At 43.0% G+C, this 26,298-nt stretch overlaps 1 protein-coding gene across 6 annotated transcripts in view; it reads right to left on the bottom strand.

The window, feature by feature from the left end:
* The window catches only part of MAST4 (microtubule associated serine/threonine kinase family member 4), a 1,958,993-nt gene that overhangs the window by 275,990 nt on the left and 1,656,705 nt on the right, over positions 1–26,298 (bottom strand). For all 6 annotated transcript variants that reach the window (XM_078675181.1, XM_078675182.1, XM_078675184.1 and 3 more), the window contains one exon: positions 23,157–23,366. In XM_078675181.1, coding sequence (XP_078531307.1) covers positions 23,157–23,366 — 210 coding nt within the window. The remainder of the gene's footprint in view (positions 1–23,156; positions 23,367–26,298) is intronic.

Below are 26,298 nucleotides of genomic sequence, written 5' to 3'. Positions count from 1 at the left end.
CGGGGTGCCGGCCTCTTTGGAATCAGATAGGGGAACGCATTTCAACAGCGAGCTTGTGAAGATGATTTGTGCGGCTCTGAACATAGATCAGAAATTGCATTGCAGTTACCGACCAGAAGCCTCAGGAATTGTGGAGCAGATCAATGGCACGATCAAAGCCAGAATTGCAAAAGTGTGTTCCTCAACGACCCTGAGTTGGCCTGACGCCCTGCCATTGGTCCTCATGAGCCTTCGTAGTACCCCAGACAGAAGAACGGGGTTGTCACCACATGAGGTGTTAATGGGGAGAGCAATGAGGCTGCCATCTGTCCCAACTACTGCACTGTTAAATATCACAGATGATATGATCCTGGACTATTGTAAGGGGCTGTCTGACGCCATTCATTCTGTGTCCCTTCAGGTGCAGGCTGCCGAGGTTCCATCGTGCCAGGGCCCGTGCCATGACCTGTATCCTGGGGACTGGGTCCTGGTGAAAAAACATGTGAGAAGAAGCTGCCTGGATGTTCGTTGGCGTGGGCCCTTCCAGATCATTCTGATCACGAACACGGCTGTGAAGGTGGGAGGCCTGCCCAATTGGATCCACGCGTCACATACGCAAAGGGTTCCAGCACCTCTGGAAGAAACAGCTCCTCTCTCGGATAGACGTCCAGCAGAGGACCGAGAAGCCATAGAGGGGGCTAGCCAAGCTGTAGAGGTGCCAGCGGAAGCAGGGAACGAGTCTGACCAAGCTGAGGACGGTCAGTACAACAGCGAAACAGACGACGCTACAGAAGGAGAAAGTAGCTGGGAGTACGAGTCAGACACTGACAGGTCTGACAGAGAGCGAGAACAGACAAGAAGGAGAAGGAGTAGAAGGGCACGTGGAGAAGCTAATTGGCCGCAAAGAAGGAGCTCTAGCCTGAGGTCAACTCCAGAGATAACCCTTCCTCCGATATCAGAAGACTCAGACCCGGAAGAAGGTGCTCAGGGCGCTGAAGCACCGGACCGAAGAAGGTCAAGAAGAGTGCGTGTGCCTAGCAGAAGATACTCCACCCCTGAGTGGACATATCTGGCGACAAATGTCTTTGAAACAGGAGACAGGGAGGATTCGAGCGGTGGTGGTGTCCAGTTCTGAGCCCATCGTCACCGTGGAAATACGACTGTTGGTACCCGGAGTCGAACAAGAAGGGTCACTAACATTCATGCTCCCCAGACCTCCCCGCCTCAGCAAGTTAAAACACATGTTTCTCTCAGAATTGCAATTCCCCGACTTTGGTACAACGATAACAGCCCATGAAGAGCACAATCTTCGTTTGGAAATACTGAACTTTGCTATCGAAGCTGCAGGCACAAACCTGATAGTAGATGCTTAAAGGACTTTGTAAATAAAGCGAGCAGAAAAAGAAGATTACCTAGCGCCCAGGAAGCAGAGAATATTAGGGACCTTCCCTTGAGTTGATGGAGAAGGGCTAGGGTTGTCTTTATTGAACTGTTAAAGGACCTTTGCGAAGAAGGTTGTCAGCTTCCAGTTGTGTGGATTTTAAAGACAAAAAGAGTAAAAAGAGACTGTAAAGGAACGAGAAGAAAAGAACTTTGTGCCAAGATAAGAGAGAGCCATATTGTCTGACGAAATGGAAGCCGGCACCCAGAACCGCAGAGCTAAATGTATAATAGGTACACTAATAGTAGGAGTGATAATATTAATAGCTTTAGTGGTAACAATTTCTTATGTAAAGGGACATGAGGAAGAGGCGAAGGTAACTGATGTGAAATCTGTAGAAACGCTTACACCCACTGTTGCTGGTGAGAAAAGGGAAAACACTCAAGAGAAAGCGTTATTAGCTGCAGAAGCTCGCAGGTTACACGTAGATGAGTCCCAAGGAGACTTTAGGTCAAATGCTTATGCTAAACTCTTATATGAATACGTGGATGCCATGGAGGTTAAGGACTGTTACGTCTGCATGCAGTTGCCGGCGTCTGTAGATGAAGGCATTAGATATCATCACCTCCCGCTGACATATGGCATTACATGTAGCTTATTGCTTAGTATATTTTATGGGAGAGATAGTTTTGAATACTATTTCTCCAACTATGATTCAGTGTTGCCAGAAGTCCCAAATTATAAGCAGATGAACAAATGGGACTACTGGAAGAGTGAAGACAGATTGGCCAAGTTCTTCATTCCTTGGATTACCTTAGATACTTCACATGCCCGTAGAAATAACCTGACATGCAAAGTGTCAGAAGTCGAGAAGAAGTTCATAGGGCAGGTGGATGATCGTTACAGGAGACAAAAGATTTTGAAAAAATCAGGACAATGGAAAACAGATTGGACCGAGGAAGAGAAGGCACACAAGAGAAAGGGTAGTAGTGGTCCAATAGCTTTAGATAAGACGCAGAGAGGAAAGCTATGTCTTCACCGAGCCAAAACGTATTACGAAAATGTATACGTGGGAGAAGTCAGCTGTGAACATGCTTTCAATATAGAGTACTATACTAAGGATTTCCTGAAGGGAATGCAAGTGATTCCAAATGTGTATTTTGTATGTGGAAGAAATGCCTACGTGAGACTACCTGACAACTGGTATGGATCATGTTACCTAGCAATTGTCTTCCCCAAAATATATCATGCACAAGACTTAGAGATCATCGAGGGCAAGACATCATCGAGGGGAAGGAGAGATATAGGAGATGCAGAAATGGTTGGAGATGTCTTTGGAGCTGTGTTCCCTCTTTTGGGACTAATCCTTAATGATGTTAAAATTAGACGACTGGCAACAGTCGTCGACAGGTTGTCTGCCAGCACTGCTCAGTCCTTAATGCTGGTAGAAGGAGAGATGCAATCGATAAGGGCTATGGTTCTTCAGAACCGTCTTGCGTTAGACGTCCTACTAGCAAAAGAGGGCGGAGTCTGTAAGGCTTTGAAGGTCCAGGAATGTTGTACTTACATTCCAGACAATTCGAAGCCCCTTGAGAAAGTTATTAGGAACATAACCGATATTCACAAGGAGATCGAAGACTTGAGTAGAGAAAATGTCTGGGAAAAGGTGGGCCACGGAATGAGTGAAGTTGGAGGGTGGATCTCCACCCTAGGCAAAAGCTTTGTGTGGTATATACTAAAACCTATCATCATAATATTGATCTGTGGGATCATATTGTGGGGATTGGTGAGGGTATTCAAATGGTACAGAGAAAAAAGGTCAGAAAGGGCCCAAAGAGAGCAGCTGCAGAGATTGGCTGCCATACAAGATAATCAGTACAGGAGTCTGAGGGCTCTGGAAGCGCAGAGACAAGTTATGCTAGCAATAACTGCAGTTTAAATGTTAGTGATGACCCCGAGAGGTCATCAAAGGGGGGAACTGAGAGAGCGCAAACAGACCTAAATGTATGAGTGCATCACACTTACCTGTAGTAAGCACAAATCATGAGGAGAAATGCCATGAGTGCTAGTAGTATCTGCAATTATATTCTGAATGTATAGCTAATGTAGAGATTTAAGTAGAAGTGGAACTAATACAGAAATGTGTGACACTATATGATTTTATTAGATGTGATTATTCCTGAATCCATGTCGTGTAGCTGTTAAAATGTAAGATGGCATGTGGTTAAACGCAGAATGTGGTAGGCCTCAGGGCCAGAGCTAGAAGGTGTTTCTTTTCACGACATAGATTGCACTAATGTTTTGGTCATTGCATTAATGGGCCATGATTTATAGATGTGTTTACTGAATAATAGAATAAAGGTATTAACATGCTTTAATTAATGAAGAAGTTGAATGCTATAATCATTATGAGAAATGCTGTAGGCCTGAAATGTTTTAACGTTGATTTACACGTACTGGTCTGGGCCGAGAAATGTTGCGAAACTTTTTGGAAGTCTATGAGAGTTGGGATCTTGGCTGCAGATGTCTGTCTGTAAGAGAAAAGGGGGGATCCAATTATAAATAATATGAATAGAGGTCTGTTCAGAAGACGGCCCAGACATGGAGGAGGGTTCCGGAATGTTTTAAGGGGTATCAGCGGGCCGGAGAAGAGTCTGAGAAGCAAGGTCAACTCCAACGTATGAGGCCCAATACAAAGCAGCATGGAAAAAGCCAGAAGCTACACCACGTGAGGGGCGTCTCACGAGGGGCGTCTCAAATGTTGTTGACTGTTTTGTATTAGGGACAGCACCCCTGGGTGGAGTTAGAGCAGATGCCTGAGGACCCTTTAGAGAGCGGATGGGTAGGCAGAGAGGGGTCATGACTGGAGAACTATAGGTTTTCACCAAGAGACTAAGAGTGAGTGACTTCCCTTGGGGGTCATTCACTGCTGACACCTTTTGTTAGGTTGAGACTTGGTTAAGTAGGGATACCATCTAGAGCAGGGTAGGGACAGCCTAACCTGTGTGTTTTTCCTCCAACTTAAATGAAGGAGAGATCTCAATATGCGTCAATGCTGATAGCTTTATTATTCTTAGAACTTGTGCTGGTAATTTCCGTTGCTCGTCTGAGGGCTTTCAGAGAGCACATGTATGTAGTTGGACCTGTGTATCTCGTGAATCTCATTCTGAGATGCCTGTATTTGCAGCTTATCCTAACCTTACAATAAACTTTTGAAAGCTAGAAGTTGTTTGTGATCTTTTGGAGCGGGGTCCTTATTGGGTGAACTAACTTGGTAAGAGATGCACTTTCTTCCCTCAATGACAGGCAACAAAGGTTCAGTCGACCAGATCGAGGTTTAGATCAATAGTGATAAGGTATCGATCAAAATCTCGCCCTTCCACTGTTTATGTGCAGAAGCTGCCAGTCCTTGGCTCAGTCCAGCTTTGATGGGCAGCGGGCCTGTCCAATGAGAGGAGCCGGCCCGCCCCTGCTCGCAGAAACGCAAGTGAAGCTGGGGTGAGGCGCAAAGGCGCTGAGCGTGAATCAACCTTGACCTTCGAGTTGAAAAGCGTCAGCTGCATCCAGCTGCTCAGACCACCAGGGACTGCTGCGGGGATGCAGAGATGCGCCGAGTGGCAGCAGCAGGCAAAGATACAACTGAATGTCACCATGAATGACAGCGAACACATGAAAGGAACCCGCAGACGGCGGGGCTCTGCGAAGGCAACAATATGTGTGTGTTATGTCGAGTCTTCGGAGTTTGACTGAACCACACTACGGACTATGAATAGAAAAGTGTGCTGAAAACAGAGCGGCATGGCGATGTAAAATATTTATGCACGTCGCTGCAAGAGTGGCAAGTTATTAAATTGCCAGAAAAGCACAGCATGAATGAAATAAATAATAAATGCGCAACAAGCTACACACAATCTCCCCGCTGGCCACCTCTCCTACCAGACGGAGTGGCTAAAACAAGTTCTAGACACTTATCCCAATAGATTGATCTCTTTTAATGGTGGAAAATGAAACACTAGAGTTAAAAATTAATGCAAAAATATGTAGCAAAAAGGTAGCAAAAAGATATAGATGGAAGCATGATCAAAGGGATGAAGGCAGAGCTAATGATGCTTTGCATCAGGTCCAAACCCTAGAGCTCGTTCAAGAGTGGATGACATCCCGTCACTTGTAGCTCGGATTATTGAAAATGGAGTGTCTCCCTAAATTGCCTACACATTTTGGTCCAATCCTGGACTGACTCCTACAATTATTGGAATTTCAATCCTGACTTCTATCTAGGCTGTGCAAAATCACTGGGCTTCATTCTTGACAGTAGACTAGAATCCCCAAAAAATACAAATGCTATTACTAAGGGTCCTTTTTTGCAAGTGTGACTAATGTGGGGGGGCGGGTGGCTGACAGTTAATCACGGAACGAGACCAAGGACATCACCAGATCCATTCCGCCAGGGCCTGATTGTTACGACTTGACCAGTTTACCAAAAATACACATCATGCTTGATGGTGGTGCTTCATGCAGTGACCCATTTTGATACTGAAAGTGAAACATTCCACTATGCCACCCCCATCGTACTTGCACTTCAATGGCTCCTCATCGAAGCTATATCAGTGTACAGGACAGCTCACATCGTCCCCAAGGCTTTGCATACCAGTTTCCTCTTCACTTGGAAAGGAAGTTTAACGTGTACAGGTCAATTGTTTCTACACAGTACAGAATCTGTTCTGCTTCATCATTGGGTTTTCAAGAAGGAACATAATAGTCCGAATATGGCACTCTCTTCAGCTCTACACTTCTTAACATTCAAGGTCCTTAAACAACATTTCAAAAGACACTTCCCAGCCTGCTTCAATCTAACCTTTAATCTACTCCTTGGACGCACAATTCCGTTCTCATGCTTACTTCCTACTGATGTCATATATTCGACCACTTTGCTCTTCCCTGCTCCCTAATCCCCCACTTGTTGCCTTATCACCGACCTTTACTTGATATTGTTCTGTCTCTTTTGACCTTATCTCATTCTCACTATACAGCTATCCTTAGTCTCACTCATCGATTGATTTTCTTCTTTTTCAGTGCCTTACGTATTTCCTATTAATTATCATTTCAGAGATTATCCTTTAGATTGATAATAATTTTCATGTATGAGTGCTTGCGAACTTCTCTCAATTGCTCATTTTCTCTTTTTATATTCTATTTGGAATAATAATAATTATGCACTGCAATTGACCCCAGCTATATGTGCATGGTTGTCTTAAAAACAATAATCGAAAAGTACATTAATGTCCTTGGGCTACGTTTGTCCAAGAGTAGACACTGAACAATAGCCATTGACAAGCCTCTAAACTTGCCAGAATTTATTTTCTGCATTTTGCAATTTCAAGGAGTACCAACATGCAAACATTTCTCCATATTGAACTTCCATCTTATGAAAAAGAAATGCCATGGGCAAATCGTATGAAAATCTGCACTTATACATTATGATAGTGGGTCTTTATATATCCCTTTTTTTCTCCAAGAGGAACCTGTTTTCTTCCATACAGAGAGGTGTGTGTGTGTGTGTGTGCGTGTGTGTGCGTGTGTGCGTGTGTGTCTGCGTGTGTGTCTGCGTGTGTGTCTGCGTGTGTGTCTGCGTGTGTGTCTGCGTGTGTGTCTGCGTGTGTGTCTGCGTGTGTGTCTGCGTGTGTGTGTGTGTGCGTGCGCGTGTGTGCGTGTGCGTGTGCGTGTGTGTGTGTGTGTGTGTACCCTTCATGCTCGAGCCCTAGAAAGGAGCGTTCACCAGCTTTTACAGTAGCAACCGTTTAAAATGTTCCAAATCATTTTCGCCTGTGGAGGCTTTGAAATGATGGCACACTTTGCTTTGGTTTTTATAGTCAACAAAATGGATTTGATTCAAGGAGAACTAAGAGAAAGGCCTCCATGGAAACCTGCTGTTCAGTTTCATTTAAGGGAGGAGATAATAAACCTCACAGACTCATTTTAGAAGACCATGTGCAAAAAAGCTAAAGTATATTAGCTGGATGCTGTACAGCATGCTAAGTACTTTAATTTAAGCTCTGCCAATCAAATTGTAAATCTCCAAATGTGCTTGAAAAGATACAGTGTATTGCGATAAAAAATATGGACTCTCATCTAAGAGCTAAACCTTGAATATATAGTGTGGTCAATACAGTTCATAGGAGCCACTTCACTTTTCCTTAAGCTTCACTTGAAACTCTAGAAGAGACTACAAGCAGAGTTTACTCTGGTAAGATTCCCATTGACATGGCGCAGCGTGCACGGATCCGCCTCATCGCTTACAGAATTGCAGTCATTCTGCAGTACTTCACCTGCCTGTGCCCGCAGTCATCCTTTCTCACCATCCCTAGAGCTGAAGCAGCTCATAGCTACATGACACAAGTGACAACTACAGTAAATTACATTATTCAACCAGTCATTTAGCACCTGCCTAAAACATGCTTATGTGGAGAAAAAGAATCAAACCCCTTTCAGAAACAGAAAATAATTAAAAGTGTATTTTATTCTCCTGTCAACAGATCTGTATGCACATGCTCATTAGCTAAGGGTTGACGTCACATGCCCAATATAAAATAAAAATATATTTTGCAAACGCATCCTTTTTTAGGAGGACAGATACATAATCATGTTAAAAAATCTAGAAAAGTAAAGAACATTCAGGGCAGGTAAAAATAAAGGGACTCCCGCAAAAGGCCAAACTTATGCACACAGCTTGATAAACGAGATTTAAACCTCACTCTATGAGGTGCTAAAATCCAGTGAAGAGCCCCTTGACAAACTATTATTGGTGCAAGCATGGCAAAGCCTACTGGTCTTGCCAGTGAAACCTACTGGCTTTACCAATGATGTGTGCATTAAATAGCCACTGTGGGTGTGAATGTAACTACGGTGGCCATCTTCAAATGTGTCTCTTCAAACAATATGGATAGCCACAATGTGTGAGCATGCATCCATGATGGCCACCTTTGAATGTATTTGTAATAGCTCACCAAACACATTCAAAGATGACCACGGTGGAAGCACGTACATCTATGGTGACCATTTCTTTAAGGGGTTTGTTCAAATAATACAAACCTATTTCTTTGGTGCCTTCTGTGCATGCATATTCCTGGGCAGAGAATTTATTGGGTCAAAAACCCAGTTAAAGATGGAGGACTGCTGACAGCACAGCAGACAAAAAAAATCAGGATACTATTAGGTGGGAGGGAGATGGGGGGCACTAGGCGTAGTAGGGGGCAATAGAAAAAGAGGGCAGAGGTGGACTTAAAAATACGAGCAAGATGGTAAAGGGTCAAGCAGAGCATTTATAGTGAGTAAAACGTTTTCGGCAAGCGTGCCATCTTTCACGTCTCAATACAACAATCTATTGCATTGAACTTTTTATGTTGTGTTTATCAGGGTAAAAAAACTTCGAATGGTTAATGGCAAACTTGCTTAGAATGTGGGACACCAAAAAGCAGTTACACTTTAAAAGGAAAAACAAGTAAACATGTAAATTTGTCATGAAGAGAACATGTATGACTTTCTTCAGAACTTTGAATTCTGGGACGTGTTGTGCTTTTGCTGTTATAAGATAAGAAACCCAAGACTGACTGAAGCTGATGTTGTGACATGAGCCACATTATCGTTCTCCCCGATAGCAACGTTGGACCAGTTTCGCAGCTACTATTGTTAGGCAAGCTCTTGGAAAATATTTACTCAACCACAAAGCTTCATCGAAAGAGAAAAACTGTTTGCCCCAATTCAAATTGGCTGCTGACAAGGGCATGACACAGAGCTTTCAATCTTGGATGATCTCAGGAGGATAGCGAATGGCAATGGTGTCGGTGCACTTGTACTATTAGCATTCAACACCATTGGCCACCCCATATTCTCCTGAAAGCCTGGAAAAAATCCCCCTCACTGGAGCAGTCAAGCAATGTTTAAAGCCTTTTAGTGAGTAAAAGGAGAGACAGCCTCCCTGCCTCGTGTCAGTTCTGATGCAAAGACCATAAAATACAGTGTACCACAGGTACAAGTGCTTCATTTGAGCGGTGCTTTCCGGTGCTCAGCACTGGCAACTAATCCTCAGCACTGGCGATTATGGCACCAATTAAGGACACACTCATATTCAGGGCACAAGATTTCCCCCAGAATCACAGGATGTTGATCCACACCGAGACTTGAACCCAGTTCCCCAGCTCCGACATCGACAGCTCCAGCCATTAGGCCATGTACTGTCCAGAATAATAAGTGCCAGGGCTCTAGTCAGGAGGCAGTTTGCACCAGCATATTTCTCCTGTTAGCGCCGCCTCCTGAGGAGAGCCCCAGCACTTTTTATTTTACAAATTAACTGGTGTCTAGTTTGTTTCCACTACTTTTTACCATCTACTGGTTGCCCCTACATTTTGCCCCTAGCAAAACTAATGAAACTCTTCGATGTAGAAATTAGCATGTGCACTGATGATACCAAACATGTTTTTGGGCTGTTAAACAAAACAACAACTGAAATTATTCTCTCCTGTCTTGCTAGATCAAATGGTAGAAAGCCACCAACTTCCGTAAACTGAACATAACATTGTGTATATATGTGTAGCCATTGTACATTACCATGTGCCCAGCATCCAGCTATCCTTGCATGTCTAACCACCCGTGCTCCCCTGATGGAGAGCATACAGGTGTTCCTTTGAAGCACATCACCCCATGGTCTCCAGAGCCGTGACAGCCAAAGCTTTCCTAGATGTGCATCAGTGGTACTCCTCTGGTGTACTTTCCCAGCAACACTACACCCCATGTCACTTTCTAAACATCATCCTGTTCTCTGCTGATGCACATCACCATGTCCCCCCTGCTGCATAGTGTGTGTGAGACTGCTGGTCTGTGTGCATGAGTGCCTGCATGTTTGTTGGACTTTATGAAACTGATATGTTGGGCTGTGTATAGGCCCTACGTGTGTCCATATGCTGCAAGCCTTATTGAGCGGTCACAATTCTCAAGACATACTTAATGAGACTGTCAATATTTACTTTTTCTTTTGCTTGCCATTTGGACTCTGTAGTAGTTAACTCTTTTTAAATGTGCTGGAAGGGTCTAGGCAAGAGTCAGACTGGATATTTAAATATAACTGTAAGCTTAGAGGCAGCCTTATGTCATGAGCTAGAACCACATTCATATCCAAAACTAAAAGAAATAAATCACTTGACTGGCTGGTGGTGGAAGTCAAAGTTATCACTGAGAGGTCCTGGTGGGACGTGTCCATGCACACTGCACAATTTGGGGGCAGAAATAGTGCTTGCGTCCTTTTTGCAAATATTTTTCGAGTGGAAATAACCCATAGGTTTAAACCACACATAAATGTGCCAACAACATCAGAAACATTTAAATATTTGTTAAATTCGCACTGTGAAAGGCATTAGCGTTGCAAAAAAGGAGTTCACAAAACTGTAGAGAACAAAGAAAGCACATTTTCCTCTTCAGTTGAGAAAAAAGGTGCAGAAGAAATTATCTGTAATTGTTGAAGTGGCACCATTATAATGTGGACATTCTTTTAAAAGCGCTCCCCTGGGGCTTGAAAGGCCTAGGGGGAGGTAAAGATAAAGGTCTCCTGTGTAATGGAAGTATGTGAAAGAAATTGTCAGGAGGAATCTTCTGATGAAGGTAAGAAAAGACAAACCAAGCAACCCCTGTCTGAACTATTGCAGGAGGAAAAATCTAGAGCATTTTTTTTGGCAAGTTTATTGATCTTCCGCAACTGAAGATCATATGAAATAAAAAAGTGAATATTTTAAAATAACAATGGAACGCATTTGATCGTACATTTTACACCTGCAGCGGGAAAAAAAGAAACTACAGGATAACCTGAGACGATAAAGACACATTCGGCAAACAGTAAAAACAGGCACAATGAAAATAATGCAGAACAAAGGGCGTAAGATCACCAATGTGTACTTTGTAAGCAGGGTAGTGAGATGGGCAATCAAGCAGGAGCCATAGAAGCGATGCTCATGACACAGGTCTCTACTACCCAACACATTCCTTAATTAATGGGGACTAATTCCAGTCTGGAAGAAAGGAACAAAGACGTCCGCTCTCTTACTGAGAACATTCACCCTCAGCCTACGGATCATGCACTTAAAACACAACGACGCAGACCAGAAATGAGCACTTGTGGGTGTCAATCTGATAATAATTATTATGATTATTACCATTAAGTAATTTGTAATTTTCACCATAAGAGGAAATACCAGAGCCATGCCCTGCCTTCGACATACACTACATTACGTATATCATGCAATAGGATGAAAATATGAACCTATTGATAAATGTAGAGTTAAAGAGCAGCAGCTTGCAAAGCTTAGGCCACAGTCAGAGAAGGTTAACCTCTTAATCCCCAAGCAGTTAGTTTAGTATTTGTAATTAAAGTATGGGGAGTCATCTAGATAAGAGCATTGCAAAATTCACTAATGGTATACTTCACGCTTCAGCCAAAGGGTCTTCCATCTGATGAGAAAGAGAAATCATAAAAACAATTTGGCATGTACACACCAATGTGTTAAACATAAGTGCTTGATTTGTTCTCTTCTCATATTTAATATCACATGGAAACACTTGCACATATGTTGAATATAGATTCGACTTCTCCTTCAGCCAATGTCAGTGTGCTGACAATAGTAAATTGTATCATATGACTAAGAAATTGGGCTGTTGGTTGACTAGGGTGTGCTGCCTGGTCAACAAGAAACCACAATCCTTGTCAGGGTGAGGCACAAGCCAACCCTATATTAACCTGTGCTCAACCCTCTGGTAGCTTGGCACAAAAGCAATCAGGCTTAATTTAGAGGCAATGTGTAAAGTATTTGTGCAACACTTCAAACAGTATTAAAGTGAAAAACATCACAAAACAAGGAACCACACAAAGTTAGAAAATAAACAAGAAAAATTTAATAAATAAAACAAGACCAAAACAACAAATATCCAATCAGTAGGACCGGTGATATGCAATTTTAAAGGTGTTAGTAAAAATGGTGTAAAAAAGCTCAAAGAGTCACCTTTTATAGATCTGGTCGCGCCAGACCAGGGACAAAGTCACAAGTTCAGGACAAACATGATGAAGCACGGGTCAGCAACAGGGACTGAGTTAGGCCCACTGAACAAAGTACCTTAAATCCTGGCTTGAAGAGCATTCTGAGGATCTGCAAAGATGTGTTGAACACCAGAAGCAAAGAGTCTGTTCCGAGAAGTGGCGAGGCTCCGATGTGAGGATCTGTGTCATTATCGAGGATCAAGTTGACAGGTATGACACTGCGAAGTCTGACGTTGAGGATGCAGTGTGTAGTCGGGGCGATGCTTAAGTTCCCGAGGAGCTGTGATGCGGGTCTTTGCAATGGATCCAATCCACGAAGCAGTGGCAATGCGTTAGTTCTGCTCAGGTTTGTGCCACTCAGTAGAGGAAATGCGTACGTTCCGCTGGATCCACAGAGGCTGACAGATCACCTTAAGCCCACCTCCCCGGGACCAGGACTGGGGTGGCACATCTTGGCAGGTTAGACTCACAGATGAAAGAGTCCAGGTGCAAGGTTGTTGGAAGCCTGCTTCCCTGAGGCTTCAGACCAGAAGGCCAGCCAACTAACCCTTGGAGTCACTATGGGTTCAGGAGATGTGGACCAAGTCCTCACCCAGGCAACAGGTCAGCAGTTCCTTCAGAGCAGCAGTCCAACAGAGTGGCAGTCCTCTCAGCAACTTAGAAGTCCTTCTTCCTGGCATAGTATCCAGGTCCGGAAGTCTACTGAAGTGGTGGTGTCTGAGGTCCAGTGCATATATTTATCTATCTAGCTGTGTCTTTGAAGAGATGGGAAGAAGCTTCTAAAGGCCTGCTTTTAAAGTGTACAGATGCCCTGCCTTCCTGGCCCTGGCTCCGGACTAACTACACGCATTAGGCATCCCTTTGTGTGCAGACAGGATATATCATATTCAAGTGTAAGTGGGGCAGGGTCCAGTTCCTTCCTCTCATCCTGCTACTGATGGCCATTTCAGGCACACCTAATCTCTCTATTGTGTGGGCTGTGTAGGAGGAATACACAAAGTACAACTGTTATCCACACCCAATCATCTGACCCAGAGACAGGCTGCAGACATCAAATGGCTAAGGCAAGAAAATGGCAACTTTCTAAAAGTGCATTTTCAGAATTGTAATTTCAAAATCCGACTTCAGCATAAATTAGGATTTTAAATTGAGATTTCATAGTCACCAAACATGAAGGGTTTACTTGTTCTCATTTGGAAATTACACATATAAAATGTAATAAGATAATTCCAAAGTTATCCTATGAAGTGAAAATCAAACTTAAGAGTTTCTCACTACCAGAACATGTAAAAATTAAATATACATGTGCCACTTTTTAAACACATTGCATCCTGCCCTCTGGACCCTCCAGGGCCTACTCTAGGGGTGTTAACGAATCATGTAAGAAATGCAGTAATATGTCCTCCATTCTTAGGAAGCCACACAGGTTACCTCATGTAGCTCATGTTAAATGTTTGCCAATTTTCCAATGCAATTCACCTGAAGTACAAGAGAGTCCAGTGAGCAAATCTAAAGTATGACAAAATGACCCTATCAACATAGTTCATGGACTCGCTAGTACAGACCCGCACCTCTTTGACCTGAGCTGCCCCTGTACAATTTTCCCAACACAGCCATGTTTCTTGGATACACCCAGTTTTCTTCTCACAAATTTCCACAGTGGCAAGCTTCTCCAAAGAAGTTCTGAACCCACAGTTGCCAGGTCAGCAAGAGACCAGCTCTCCTAACCCTCAAAGTAGACATTCAAATCCAGTGTTTCTAGTTAAAGCAAGAGTCACCTCCTCTCTCCAGCCCTTTAGAGTCAATGTAAAACACACTGCTACTATGAACATCTATCTTTTTGCAACAATGAGGAGGAATGGCTCCTTCTAGTCTGAGGAATCTCTGGCCTCTGATAGAGCCTACATCATTACTTGTTTGTTTCCAATAACTGTAGAAACAGAAGGGCAGGTTCAGGCAAGAAACCTTTAGTTTAAGCAGGACTTTGATCAGTGTCAAGTTTTCATTGAGGCGTGGTTGCCAAAACAGAAGGTAATGACAAAGCAATGACGTCTTTTTTAAGATTAACTTTGATCGGTGAATGAGGAGTACTTTTCTCAAAAGAGGAGTGCTTGTGAAAAGACCAATACCTAGTTAGTTACAGCAATGTCCGTCAAGGAGAATTCATTAGGATCTACTAGAGTAAGTGATTTCAGAAAGTTTTGAAATGTAACACTGTTATAAAAGTTATCATTACAGCATATAAAATAAAACATCATGTTGGCTATGAATTTTTTTTTACTAATTGGCTATGTGCTATAAGAATGAACTTCCTATTTATCTCTTTGACAAAGGTGGACAAAAACAGATTTGAAGTTTTACAGCTTTAAAAGTATGCAGCATCATTTGCTACTCAGTACTTAAACTCATGTTACCATTTTTAAATGCGTGTGTGCCACAACTTTCATTTTAGATGTACACGGTAAACAGCTGGGCCATATTTGTAAAAGACACAATGACAACTGATGTGCATAGTGTTACATTCAAGCATCCTTATTATTACAATACTGCGTTCAGTTTTTAATTCAAGACTCAGAATTTACCCAGGATGCTCCTCAGCCTATATAGGTGGGTTTGACCAGATATCTGTAACAAAGGTTTCAGTGGAGACACGCACTTGGAATTTGATATTGGGTAAGGCTATGCAGTTTGTGTGCACTACCACACTGACATATATTGTAAAGTTTGCCAACCAACTAGCAAAAACTTGTTCTCATGTGTTTGTAAATAGCAAATTATGTTAAGGGCTTTTCAGCAGGCCAAAAGTCCCAAGAGTTAAAGAGGTAGCCTGGTCCCACAATAATCAGAAAAGTTTGGGAAACACGATGGAAGAAATGATTTCCACACATTCTCACTCTAACAACATAAGGTTTAAGACGAACCTTGAAAATACCTGCAGTCATAACTCAATACCGCAGCATGGAGCCAACCTTGATTTTGATTGCAGTAGGAATATCTGCTGCAAATAACACAATTAGGAATGCAGTACATGTTGAAAGAGCATGTCCATGGAAATCTAAGGAAATTCAGATTTTCATGCTAGAAAATCGGCACCAGGTTCTCTGTTTTTTAATAACATGCAAATTAGAATGCTTCTCCTCGCAGGACATCTCTTAAGTATTATAGAAGTAGTGTAGAATTGATAAAGATGCTGCACTGGCACATAGGATTCAAACTCAACATTGAATTACAAGAGTTACCCTAAATTGCTCATCTGTCTGGCAAGAAATTATCTCTCTCACTGTGGAGAAACCTGCACAAACAACAGCAGGTAGAATTGTCTGCAACTTGACTTTTACTACTTAATTTGCAGTACATAAATTGGCTTTGTAGAAGGTAAGTTCTGGTAGGGTTACTGTCTGGAAACCAATATCATTGCAATAAGTATGGGTTATGTGCGAGGTTTAGTTCTGCTCTGGACTATTAGCGCTGGGAGGTCCAAAAGATATGCCCATAATGAACCAGAGAAGGGACCCATAGGTCTCCTTGGCCAGTCCATCGATGTTGAAAAATCAGGAACACGGGGGAGGAGCCAAGATGGCGTCGGAGACGGACTGGTAGTCTCCCGGCTCCCCGAGCCTTTGTTCCCCGCACAGCTATCCTGTCTACGATCCTGCTGTTGCGCACCAGCGAGATGTTGGGGAATGTGTACTGATGCTGTAGGTGTTCCTCCGGTGTCCCTACCTGCCTGCTAGACTGAGATTTCGTCGAGCTGATCTGCCGCCGTCTGCCCCAGCCCTGGAACCGGGACCTGCGTTACAGTGCGCCGCCTGTGATTATTACAGCTGAGGGGGTCGATCGCCCAGGAGCGGAGCGGAGCGGACATCCTGCACAGAATTCTGCGCTGTGTGGTCACTTGAACCAGGCACTTGTGTGGAGGGTGATTATTGACCGGCTGGGAGTCTCCTTTACTGCTCGCCGTCTGCTGTATGTTGGAGGTGAGCCGCGCTTTGTTCTTCCTCAACTTCGGCGGTGTTCCGGCTGCCGGGGCTCCCTTCTTAGCTCGCCTCTGCCTTGGCCGAACGGAGGGGGATTTCTCGCAGTGTGCCGCCCACGATCATGGATCTATACTGTCTCGGGGGGATTGACCCCTGCAGCATAGCGCTGACCTTGCCTGGAAGTCCCTGCTAACCCCCTGACAACATTGCCTTGGCGGCTGGCTCCCCTGTGGTGATGGCGGATGGCGCCCCGGCTCATGCACGGAGTGCCCAGCGCAGACCCGAGTGGGGTGTAGACCTGTGTGCCGCGCCTCGCAACGTGGAGGTAATGGGAAATCAATCGGCATTGACCTACGCTTCTGTTCTCATCGCTCTTAATCACCTGGGGGACGAATGGCGTGTGTGCTCAGGACTGTTGGAGGAGAAGCTGGACGGACTTGCCATCGGACCGGGTTATAATTTGTCAGTCCCCTTTCCTCGCTGCGTTGATCAGCCTCGGCTGATGCCTGACTGTGATACATTGTTGCCGCGAGAGTGTGTGTCGGGACGGCTTCCTGGCGATGGTACTGTGTGTGGACTGCGATCTGCCTACCCCAGCTCTGCTACATTGTCTTTTGCCCTAATGCAACCCACAGCCTCGCCCTCAGCATTCATGGAGCCGCTGATACAACAACGGGTTATCCTGGCTGACTGCGCCTATTCCGTAACGACATCGATAAATTGTACTTTGCAACGCACTGCCGCTTTGAATACGCAGCTCCTTTTGATTGATGGCGCTATTTGGGACTGGCGACGTCCATCTTGTCTCGGGACATCTCCTTCTTCTCAAGTGCGGCCATTTTGTCTCTTTGTTTTAGTTGGGGCGGGCCCTCTGGGGGATCCATGTTCTGGGACACGTTTGCGGACTGGCCAGGGCTAGGGGGCATTTTTTCTCTACGGACTTGTGTTTGATTGGCGGGTGGGGAGGAGGGGCGCTTCTTCATTGTGTGTTGATTTTCTGTGATATGACTTTCCCCGATCTCTCCTGTGCTTAATGCTGTACTGTTGTGTTCAGGGTGGAAGATTTACTTGTGGCTGGGGTGACCGGGAGCATATAGAATTGGCCCGCTTCGCATCGATTGCCATGCCTGGAGGGGGTTTTGTTGTTCGGGCCAGGGCAGTGGGTGTTTTCCCCGTTTGTTTTGCTAGCTCGGCTGGCGGGGACCCGGACTGCACCGCATTTTGCTATGTTGATTGCGTTGACTGTGCTGATTTTCCCCACTTTAGCTTGTAATTGCTGTATCCTGTTCTCTACTCTTGCTGATGGGGTGGCAGGTTTTGTGCTGGCCCGGGGATCTGGATGTGATTGATTCTGACACTCTCTTGGTTCTATGTCATCCGCATCTACTGTTCTGCACGGCGTAGCGGTTCTATATGGCTGGGGAATCCGGGAGATCTGATATTAGGTGGGCTCCTCCCCACCTTTCTTTTTCTGGGAGTAGTGGATTAGTTTATTCTTTTCTTACTCCCTATATTTCAAGCGTGAGGGGGTTTTCTTTCTCTTTTTCTTTTCATTTTTCTTTTTCCTTCCTTTTCTTGGTCTGTATTTCGGGTTCTTTCAGGGGCGACAGACACTCTGCTGGGGGGGGGGGGGGGTAGGCCGTAGCCTCCGCATTGGTGTAGGGTGGGGGGAGGGATTTATTTTTCTTCATTTAGTTTCTATGGGCCTTATTTTTCTATCTTTCTGCGCTTTCTTAACCTGTTTCTGTTCTGGGTCCGTGATAGGGGTTAGTAGGGAGGGGGTGGCGCTGTATGTGGTGCGTAAATGATGCTGATTATCCTGTTGTTTTACTTGGTACCGCCATATTGCTCGAGGTCTTAACTTCCGTTGTCGTTTCCAGTGGTGATGCCGCCTGCCCATGTTGTGATGCTAATGTATGGACTCAGTTTTCCTTATTTCTCATTCTTCACTGATTTATATTTAGTTCGAATAACAAAAAAAACCTTTAAAAATTAACCTTACACGCTCCTTTTCCTCGGTGGCATGATTCTATCCTGTGTAATGTCGATTGATTGTTGCTATGTTATCCGCTGTCGCTGAGGAACTGTATTGCTCGCACTTGTGCTTCTAACGTAATGTGGCCGGCCTGCTGGTTGTAGGCCCGTATTTGTTCTTTTCTTTATGCACAATAAAGGTTTTTAAAAAAAAAAAAAAAAAATCAGGAACAATCTCTCTAAATTGCAGTCTCTTTTATATGGAAAGGAGAAGAGAACTGGTTCCAAGAGAAATGTAGGGTGAGTCTAAAACACAGTTCTCCTGGAATTGAACAATGCATTTGATTATGATGCGTTAAATATGCAGGGGGCACTTGGAGATGGTGCCTAGAAATTACAGAAAAGAGGAGCACAGCTTTAGACAACCACTTTTCCACAGTCTTCACTTTCATGCCATCCTCAGAGTTTTAATACGTTGTCTATAAAAACAAAATGTCTTGTATTTCAAGGTCTCACTGAAAATATCATGCTTTCTTAGATGACGTATCAACTATTGACATATCAACCAAAACCTCAATCTTTAAAGCTATTCAGAAGCAGTCCCCTGCCACTCTTAGGCTCTCGTACTTGGATAGAGTTCATTCCCAAATTCCCAAAGAGCGCAATGGCACCATAGCAACAAAAACTATGAAATACATCTTATGAGGAATCATGTCACTCCAGCTAAACACTAAACCAAAGCTCTAGAAAACTATGAAGAGGAAGATTAATATACTTCAAGTGTCTTTCTATATAATTGTTTTCAACATAAGTAAACCTTTAACGAATGTAACCTTTACAGTGTGTTTCCATCAAACAGACATATGAAGAAACTTATGCTGATACAGGTTTTATAGTCCACACTTCTTGGAGCCTCTTAAGAAAATAGTGCTCCTCCTCCTTATGAGGGGTACTCATTTTAGGTATATAATGCAAATTTACAAAGAATTTCCTTTCTTAAGGGAAACTCTTGATGTAAAAAGCATAATAGCTTCTGGGACAATAATGAGCAGTACCAGTTTCTTTAGATTATCTATTTTGGTTGTTAGATCCAAACTGTCTCAAGGAGTACTATGTGGACATATTCTTGTGAAGGCTGCGAGCATAGAAATCTGAACATGCTTTCCACTGGCGGCATACAGTGGTGTTTTCTTAGTATTGGTGTGTGAGAATCTTGGTTTTATGACAGCAATGATTATAGAAGGTGCATTATATGACCTCAGGAAGTTGCTTTAGAGTGCAGGAAACATATTTAATTACATGTGGATAGTAAAGGTTTGTACTTATTAAGATACACTGAGGTCGGAGGAGATAACATGGGAAGATAGTTTTTTCATTACCTCATCTGAAAGTCGGCTCCTCGTGTTATGGTACAGAACTGGGTGTTTGTGTAATGGCTACCCATCTAGGTTATAACTCATTTTCTACTACAAGAGACAACTTCAGGTTTGTGTTTAGCTGAAGTGTGTGGGATGCCTTCAATTAATTCTCAAGTATGGTCAATCAAAAAAATTTTCATAAGTTCCACTAAAAAGGCATACAAAGTACATGAGCAAGGATCTAGGTCCGACATGCTCCAGAGATCTAGTTCCTTCAACTATTTTTTTGTCATGTGTATTTGTAAAGTGCACTATCATCTGTGGGGGTATCCTGGCGATGAGGAGGAGTGTGTGCCTAGCTCTGCCTATGGTAGGCTGATTAATGAAAAGCCACGTTTGTAGCTTCTTGCAAAACTCAGGAAGGTAGGATGAAACTCTGATGTGGCGTGGGTGGTCTTCCATGCTTTAGGAGCGATGAAAGAGAACGATTGTCCTCCTGATCTGGATTTGTATATGCATGGGAACTGTATGAGTGGGAGTCAGGCAGAAGCAAAGGTGTCTGGATGGTTGGTGGAAGGTAATGCGACTGTTCATGTATGTTGGGTCTAAGTTGTGCGGTGCCTTCAATGTGTGTGAGGAGTCTGAGTTGAGTGTGTTTGTGCATCAGGAGACAGTGTAGTTCCCTGAGGTGTGGTGTGATGTGAGTTCTGTGTGGGAGGTTGTGGGTGAGTCTTCCTGCAGAGTTCTGGATGGTATGTAGTCTTCTCATGAGTTGCTTGGCGATCCCAGATTAGAGGGTTTTCCCATAGTCCAACTTGCTTGTGACTAGGACATGAGTGACAGTTTTTCTAGTGTTGCTTGGGAGCCATTTGAAGATCTTCCTCAGCATCTTCATGGAGTGGTAGCTGAATGCAGTGACGGTGTTGTTGATTATTCCAAGGTTCCTGGTTTGGGTTCTGGGTATGGGTGAGAGTCTGAGATTGACCGGCCACCGTTTGCGGTCCCATGGTGAGTTGCACTTTGTGAAGATCACTACTTCGGTCTTGTCTGTGTTGAGCTTGAGACAGCTGGCTTTTTTTATTTTTTATTCGTACAGAGTTTTATATAGCACGACCTTGACCCAAATCGGGTATCAGAGCGCTTTACATAGTACCAGTTGCATCACAAGAGGACATATTCATTTTTTTTAGGCACAGGTAAATTAAGTGATTTGCCCAGAATCACAGGATATTCAGCGTCATTGCTGAGACTCTAACCCAGTTCCCCAGATTCGAGGTCGACCACCCTAGCCGTTAGGCCAACTCCTCTCTCCTTTCATTCAGTTAGTGACTTAATACAGGCGGTGAACTTGTTTCTTGTGTCAGGGTCTTGTCTGAGAAGGAGAGTATAAACTGTGTGTTGTCTGCATAGGAGAGGATGTTGATGTGAGTGCAGACGATGTTGGCCAGAGGGATCATGTATGCACTGAAGAGGGTGGGGCTCAGCGATGAACCTTGAGGCACTGCGCAGATGAGTTCACAGGCTCCTGAGTTGTAAGGCGCCAGGCTGACAGTGTGTGTTCTATATATTAAGAAGGAGCAGGTCCAGCAGAGAGTGGGTCCCTGTATGCCAAACTTGTGCAGAAGCCTGAAGAGGATAGGGTGTGAGAACTTGTCAAATGCTGCAGAGAGGTGCAGGGGAATGAGGCCTGCCGTGTATCTTCAGTCAAGGACCATGTGGATGTCGACTGTGACGGTGGATGAGTGCTATTTCTTTACTATGGTTGGGCCTAAATCTGAACTGCGAGGTGTTGAAGAGCTGGTGGTTGCTGAGCTGGTCAGTTAAGTATCATTTGATTAGTTTCTCTAATACCATTGCGGGGTACGGTAGGAGGGAGATAGTTCTGCAGTTAGAAAATGTGGCTGGATCAACCAATGGTTTTCTGAGCAAGGGCATGACTATGGTATGTTTCCAGGAGTCCAGGAATGTGACTGTTGTAGTAAATCCATGAAAGAAAGGTTGATTCACTTAACACATACATTTAATAAAAACTATTGAATGCTGTCGGCGGTAAACAAGCCTCAATCATTAAAGCAGATCAGTATTTAGTTGCAGTGAAAGCAAAAATCTGGGCCCTTAAACATAGTGCAAAAGTCAAACCGCCCAGCGGCATAGTCATTGCATAATCTTTCCAGTTTCTGTAAAACAAATATGAATTCAGACTACTCTTTTCTCAACACTATAAGCAATGCTATGAAGCTGGATTACTTGGATAGTTCCCCTAGTGCAAATAAGAAGGTAGTATTACCACCATAAGGTCAAGGAGTTTGCAAAAAACACAACAGCACATTATAGAGTGAATAGATTCTAAGAAAGGACTTTTTAGAAAATACATTTCCTGCCTCTTTTTTTATATACAAATCATAGATCTTTATGACGACGACGCCTGAGCAGGACAGAAAATACACAGAAATTGTCATCATAGCACAAACGTAGTTTAAACCAGTTTATTCTTATTTTTCTCTCCCCAAACATGTTACAAAAAGGATAATCATCTTCCACTGAATTCTGATAGACAATGAATATTTTTCAGAAACAATTAACCCATTTACTCTATTTGTTTATGGCACAAAACGCAAGTGTGGAAATTGGGTGTCGAACAACGTAGAGAAGAATTGTTAATATCCAATTGAAAATGCTTAATGTCTTTCCAATAGTCATTACTCTGACTCCTCAGATCAGAGGCAATCATTTTCCAATTGCTCTCACTGAATTGTATATGAGGGAAATACCACCATACATTATGACACTCCCTTGAAGTAATATATATTGGGGATGGAAATGTGTGCAAGTACTCCCTGGATTAGGGTTTATATTGTTCAACATAAGTAACATTTTATAAATTCCTAAATTTTTCGAATTTAGGCTCATTATGCTTGAAAGATAAAACACAAAAGTCTTGACATTAAAACATTAAGATGCAACACATTTATAATTTAGCACCCTCACCTTTACTGATATAAATATAAGAGAACAATAGGATGTATGTGAAGGTGTTCATTGACATCCATATGTATGTTTAGTTTCTGAAACTGCAGGATTGCCTGGTCATCAAGAGCAAAGCTCGATAAGACAATTCCTCTTTTCAGATCAGCCTCTGATCAGTGTGAAGAGGCCCATCCCACCACCTTCCATGACAGAAGACACCAAGAGAGCGTTTACTCTGTTAGTCAAACAATGTTTATCAAACACTGGCAACCAGAAAAAGTTCACAACGTGCATCTCAGCAGGTCAATGCTCGCTACACTCTTATCCCATCATGCCACATCTAAATGGAGAAGGAAAATAGACAACGCCACAAACTCATTTTTCAAAGTATGTAGGAACAATACACTGAAAGCAATGATCTTTCCACGCAGCATGGTTCATACCTCCTGCACCAACTTTTCCAGCTTCTGCTGCAATTCAAGGAAATATCGTGACGTGATGAGTCCCTGGTGGGATTTATCCAACGAATCTCGCGCCAGTTCAATGATCTGATGATGGGTGAAGCCGAGGACTCCATCTGCCAGGGGAAGAACGTTGTCAGGAGAGTAGTTTGTGATAATCTCCTGAAGCCGCTCTTCCATCTGAGCTGTAGCCTATTCAACAAGGACAAAAACAATTAATGTACACATATATTCTCTGTATGGTTGGTACATAATAACACACGTTTCTTTATGTTTCATTGCATAAATATTCATTAAATTCCAAAGATGTTATCTGGGACACAGTATTAGTAGTGTATGGGTAACAGATACTTGACTAGACTTTTTTCATGAAACTTCACTTCACTGATTTGTCAAATGAAAGCCTATAATTGGCAACAAAATTTCCAGACATGGAGTCAAATAATCCTATTTTTGTTACTGCGAAAATAAGATTTAGTGTACCCAAATTAAAAAATAATGAATTTGGTTTGTAAACCTGGTACATTTTAAATTGCTCATTTAAATTAAGTCCTATGTTTTTTCCTGAAGCGATGTACTTTTCTTCAATGATGTGTAATCTGGTGGGTATAGAAAGCGCATTTGTCTTCAGAAGGTCTGAGTTGCTAATATGTGGTCACATCACACACCTGTACGTAACACATGCAAGGCATCTGAGCGCTGCTCACATTTTCTCAACGTGAAGCACTTCAAAAATAGGAGGCATGCATTTTCATTCTCTTAATATGATGGAATGACAATCCAAACATGCCATTGTTTCTGTCGATATTTTTGGTGACTTCTTCACTTTCATTCAGCAATCAGAAAGTCAAGTTTATAAAATAAATTTCTAATGGACAAACTGGGATGGAGTCAAATCCACAACATTCTAAAAGTCTATTATGTTTAAAATGTAAAAATAATTAAATTAAAAATACTTGTTTAGAGACCCATTCTGCCAACCTTATGGGATTGCTATCAAAAAATATGCTATTTTTATTTTAAAGCTTCACTTAGAGTGGTCTCTGCCAGTACCCAAAGTCAGAGCTCACACCCCTGCCATTGTGGGGTTCCTACCAGGGGTAAAGCTATGAACAGTGCAGTAGGTGCAATGATGTTGGGGTCCCTTCTGCACACAAATTGCAGCTTTATTTTGCTACCCATTTAGGGAATTGGAGCTTTTACCTTCCCTGCATTAGGGACATGACACCCTTGACACGCCACAGGTTCTTTAAGTACACAACACTTAGTTGGGGCCGGTAACTTGTCAAATCTCGTTTCCCTATTTGCGTCGCTTTCCTTAAAATGTATGCTCACTGTCGGCGCCCTTTAATGTAGCAGCCACCGTCCCAGTTCTTTAACTTCACTTTATGTACCTGCTGTCATTTTCGTTCCCCAAGTAATAACTGTTCCACTGAATCCATAATTCTGTTCTTTTGTGCTAAGTAGACATCTTGCTATATCGAAGCCCAGCTGAATCTTAAACTAATTGCCAGTGGTATAATATATTGTTTATATTATAATAAAAGTGTAGCGAGATCGCTTTTTGAGGGCGCAATGCGCTAACGTACAATAAATATCGATATGTAATGGATGAAATTCATCACTCTCGAATGCCACCGTTACAACAGCGTCTTTTGAATGTAAATTGAATGCAAATCTTTAAAAGAGCAGTGTTAAAATATAAAATCAAACGCCTAACGAGATTCTCTTTTAAAATATAGCAGAAATAAAGCAATCAAGCTAAACATTTACAAATATCTCTATTTCGACATTTGGCAGGTACATTTCGGGTTTTAAATTACTTTTCCAGCAATGCAATTCTTCCCATTACATTATTTATGTATTCTTCCTATACGCTTTTTCCACCAAATAATTCTGACACTGTATTGCAACGTCTAGTGGATTACTCTAAGAGCCGTTTGCTACATATTCTAACACGTTTTTGTAAAGCCAGCAGGTGTAACATTCGTATGGCATGCCGATAGGGCATGTGCAAACCTTTTGGCTGTACCGCTGCTTGTTTGTCCTGAAGCATTAACGCACATCCACAAGATAAAGGCATGGCTAGGAAAACCGCTCTTATATTGAGAACCTTGATAGACATACAAGCCATTCTTACGCTCATTGAAAAGATGGAAGGAAACAGAAAAGTACAACCAAGAAGGCTGAACCAGGTCACCAAGAAGGTTGTAGGTAAAATGAAGCAACATACACCGCATAGAAGGCCATATGACCACATATGCAAAACACATGCAAATATATACCTGGAGTAAAAGACATCTACAAGAGATCCATTCGAGAGATCGGTATAAACATGCAGAAACATATACAACCAAGATAAACATATATAAGGATATGCAAATAAAAAATATAGATATTCCTGTAGAGACACAAGTCATACAGGGCTCAGCAAAAGTATAGCACCTCCTCCAAAGGTAACCCACCTTCCTCTGCTAGTGAGTGGGAGGATGAGAAGGAGGAACAAAGGACACTCCAAGAACAGAGGTAACCAAGGAAGGACAGAGATAATGCATCCTACCATTGTAAAAATTGTAATAGTTAGGACAGTAACGGAGGTGGAGGAAAAAAGACAAGCTGGAAAACAGCAACACAATGCCACATAAATGTAGGAAGTGGAAGGCATAGGCCACTACAGGAAACAAGGGCAACAATCCAAAAACCAACGTCACTGACTAAGAAGGGATGTCAGCAGGCGGTAACATGTTAAACAAAGAATAAGCAGAAGTGGAAAGTGCACCATGAAGAAGAAATAGAAGACTGCCAGGGTGAAAATAGGGGCTGGCAGAAACTAAGGGCAGCACAGTTGATTTTGACAATAACATATTGTCCAACCCATAGAAGCACGAGAAACAGGTAAGAAACCTGACCAACTCTCCACAGTAAATTGCCAGAGGAAAAAGTAATGAATACCCCGATCAAAAAAGGGGTGTAAAAGGAACCTCTCCCATAGAAAAACACCACCACAAAAGGCGGGAGTGCCATACAGAGCTTTGAGGGAAAGAACATTATCTCCACCTAGGAGGAAGGAGGAAAGATACAAGTGAAATAGTCTCCTGTGAAATAAGGATAGCAATACATGGAA

This window comes from Lissotriton helveticus, chromosome 2_1 (genome assembly GCF_964261635.1).
Source record: "Lissotriton helveticus chromosome 2_1, aLisHel1.1, whole genome shotgun sequence".
NCBI classification, from domain to species: Eukaryota; Metazoa; Chordata; class Amphibia; order Caudata; family Salamandridae; genus Lissotriton; species Lissotriton helveticus.
This window is presented reverse-complemented; position numbering and strand designations above follow the sequence as displayed.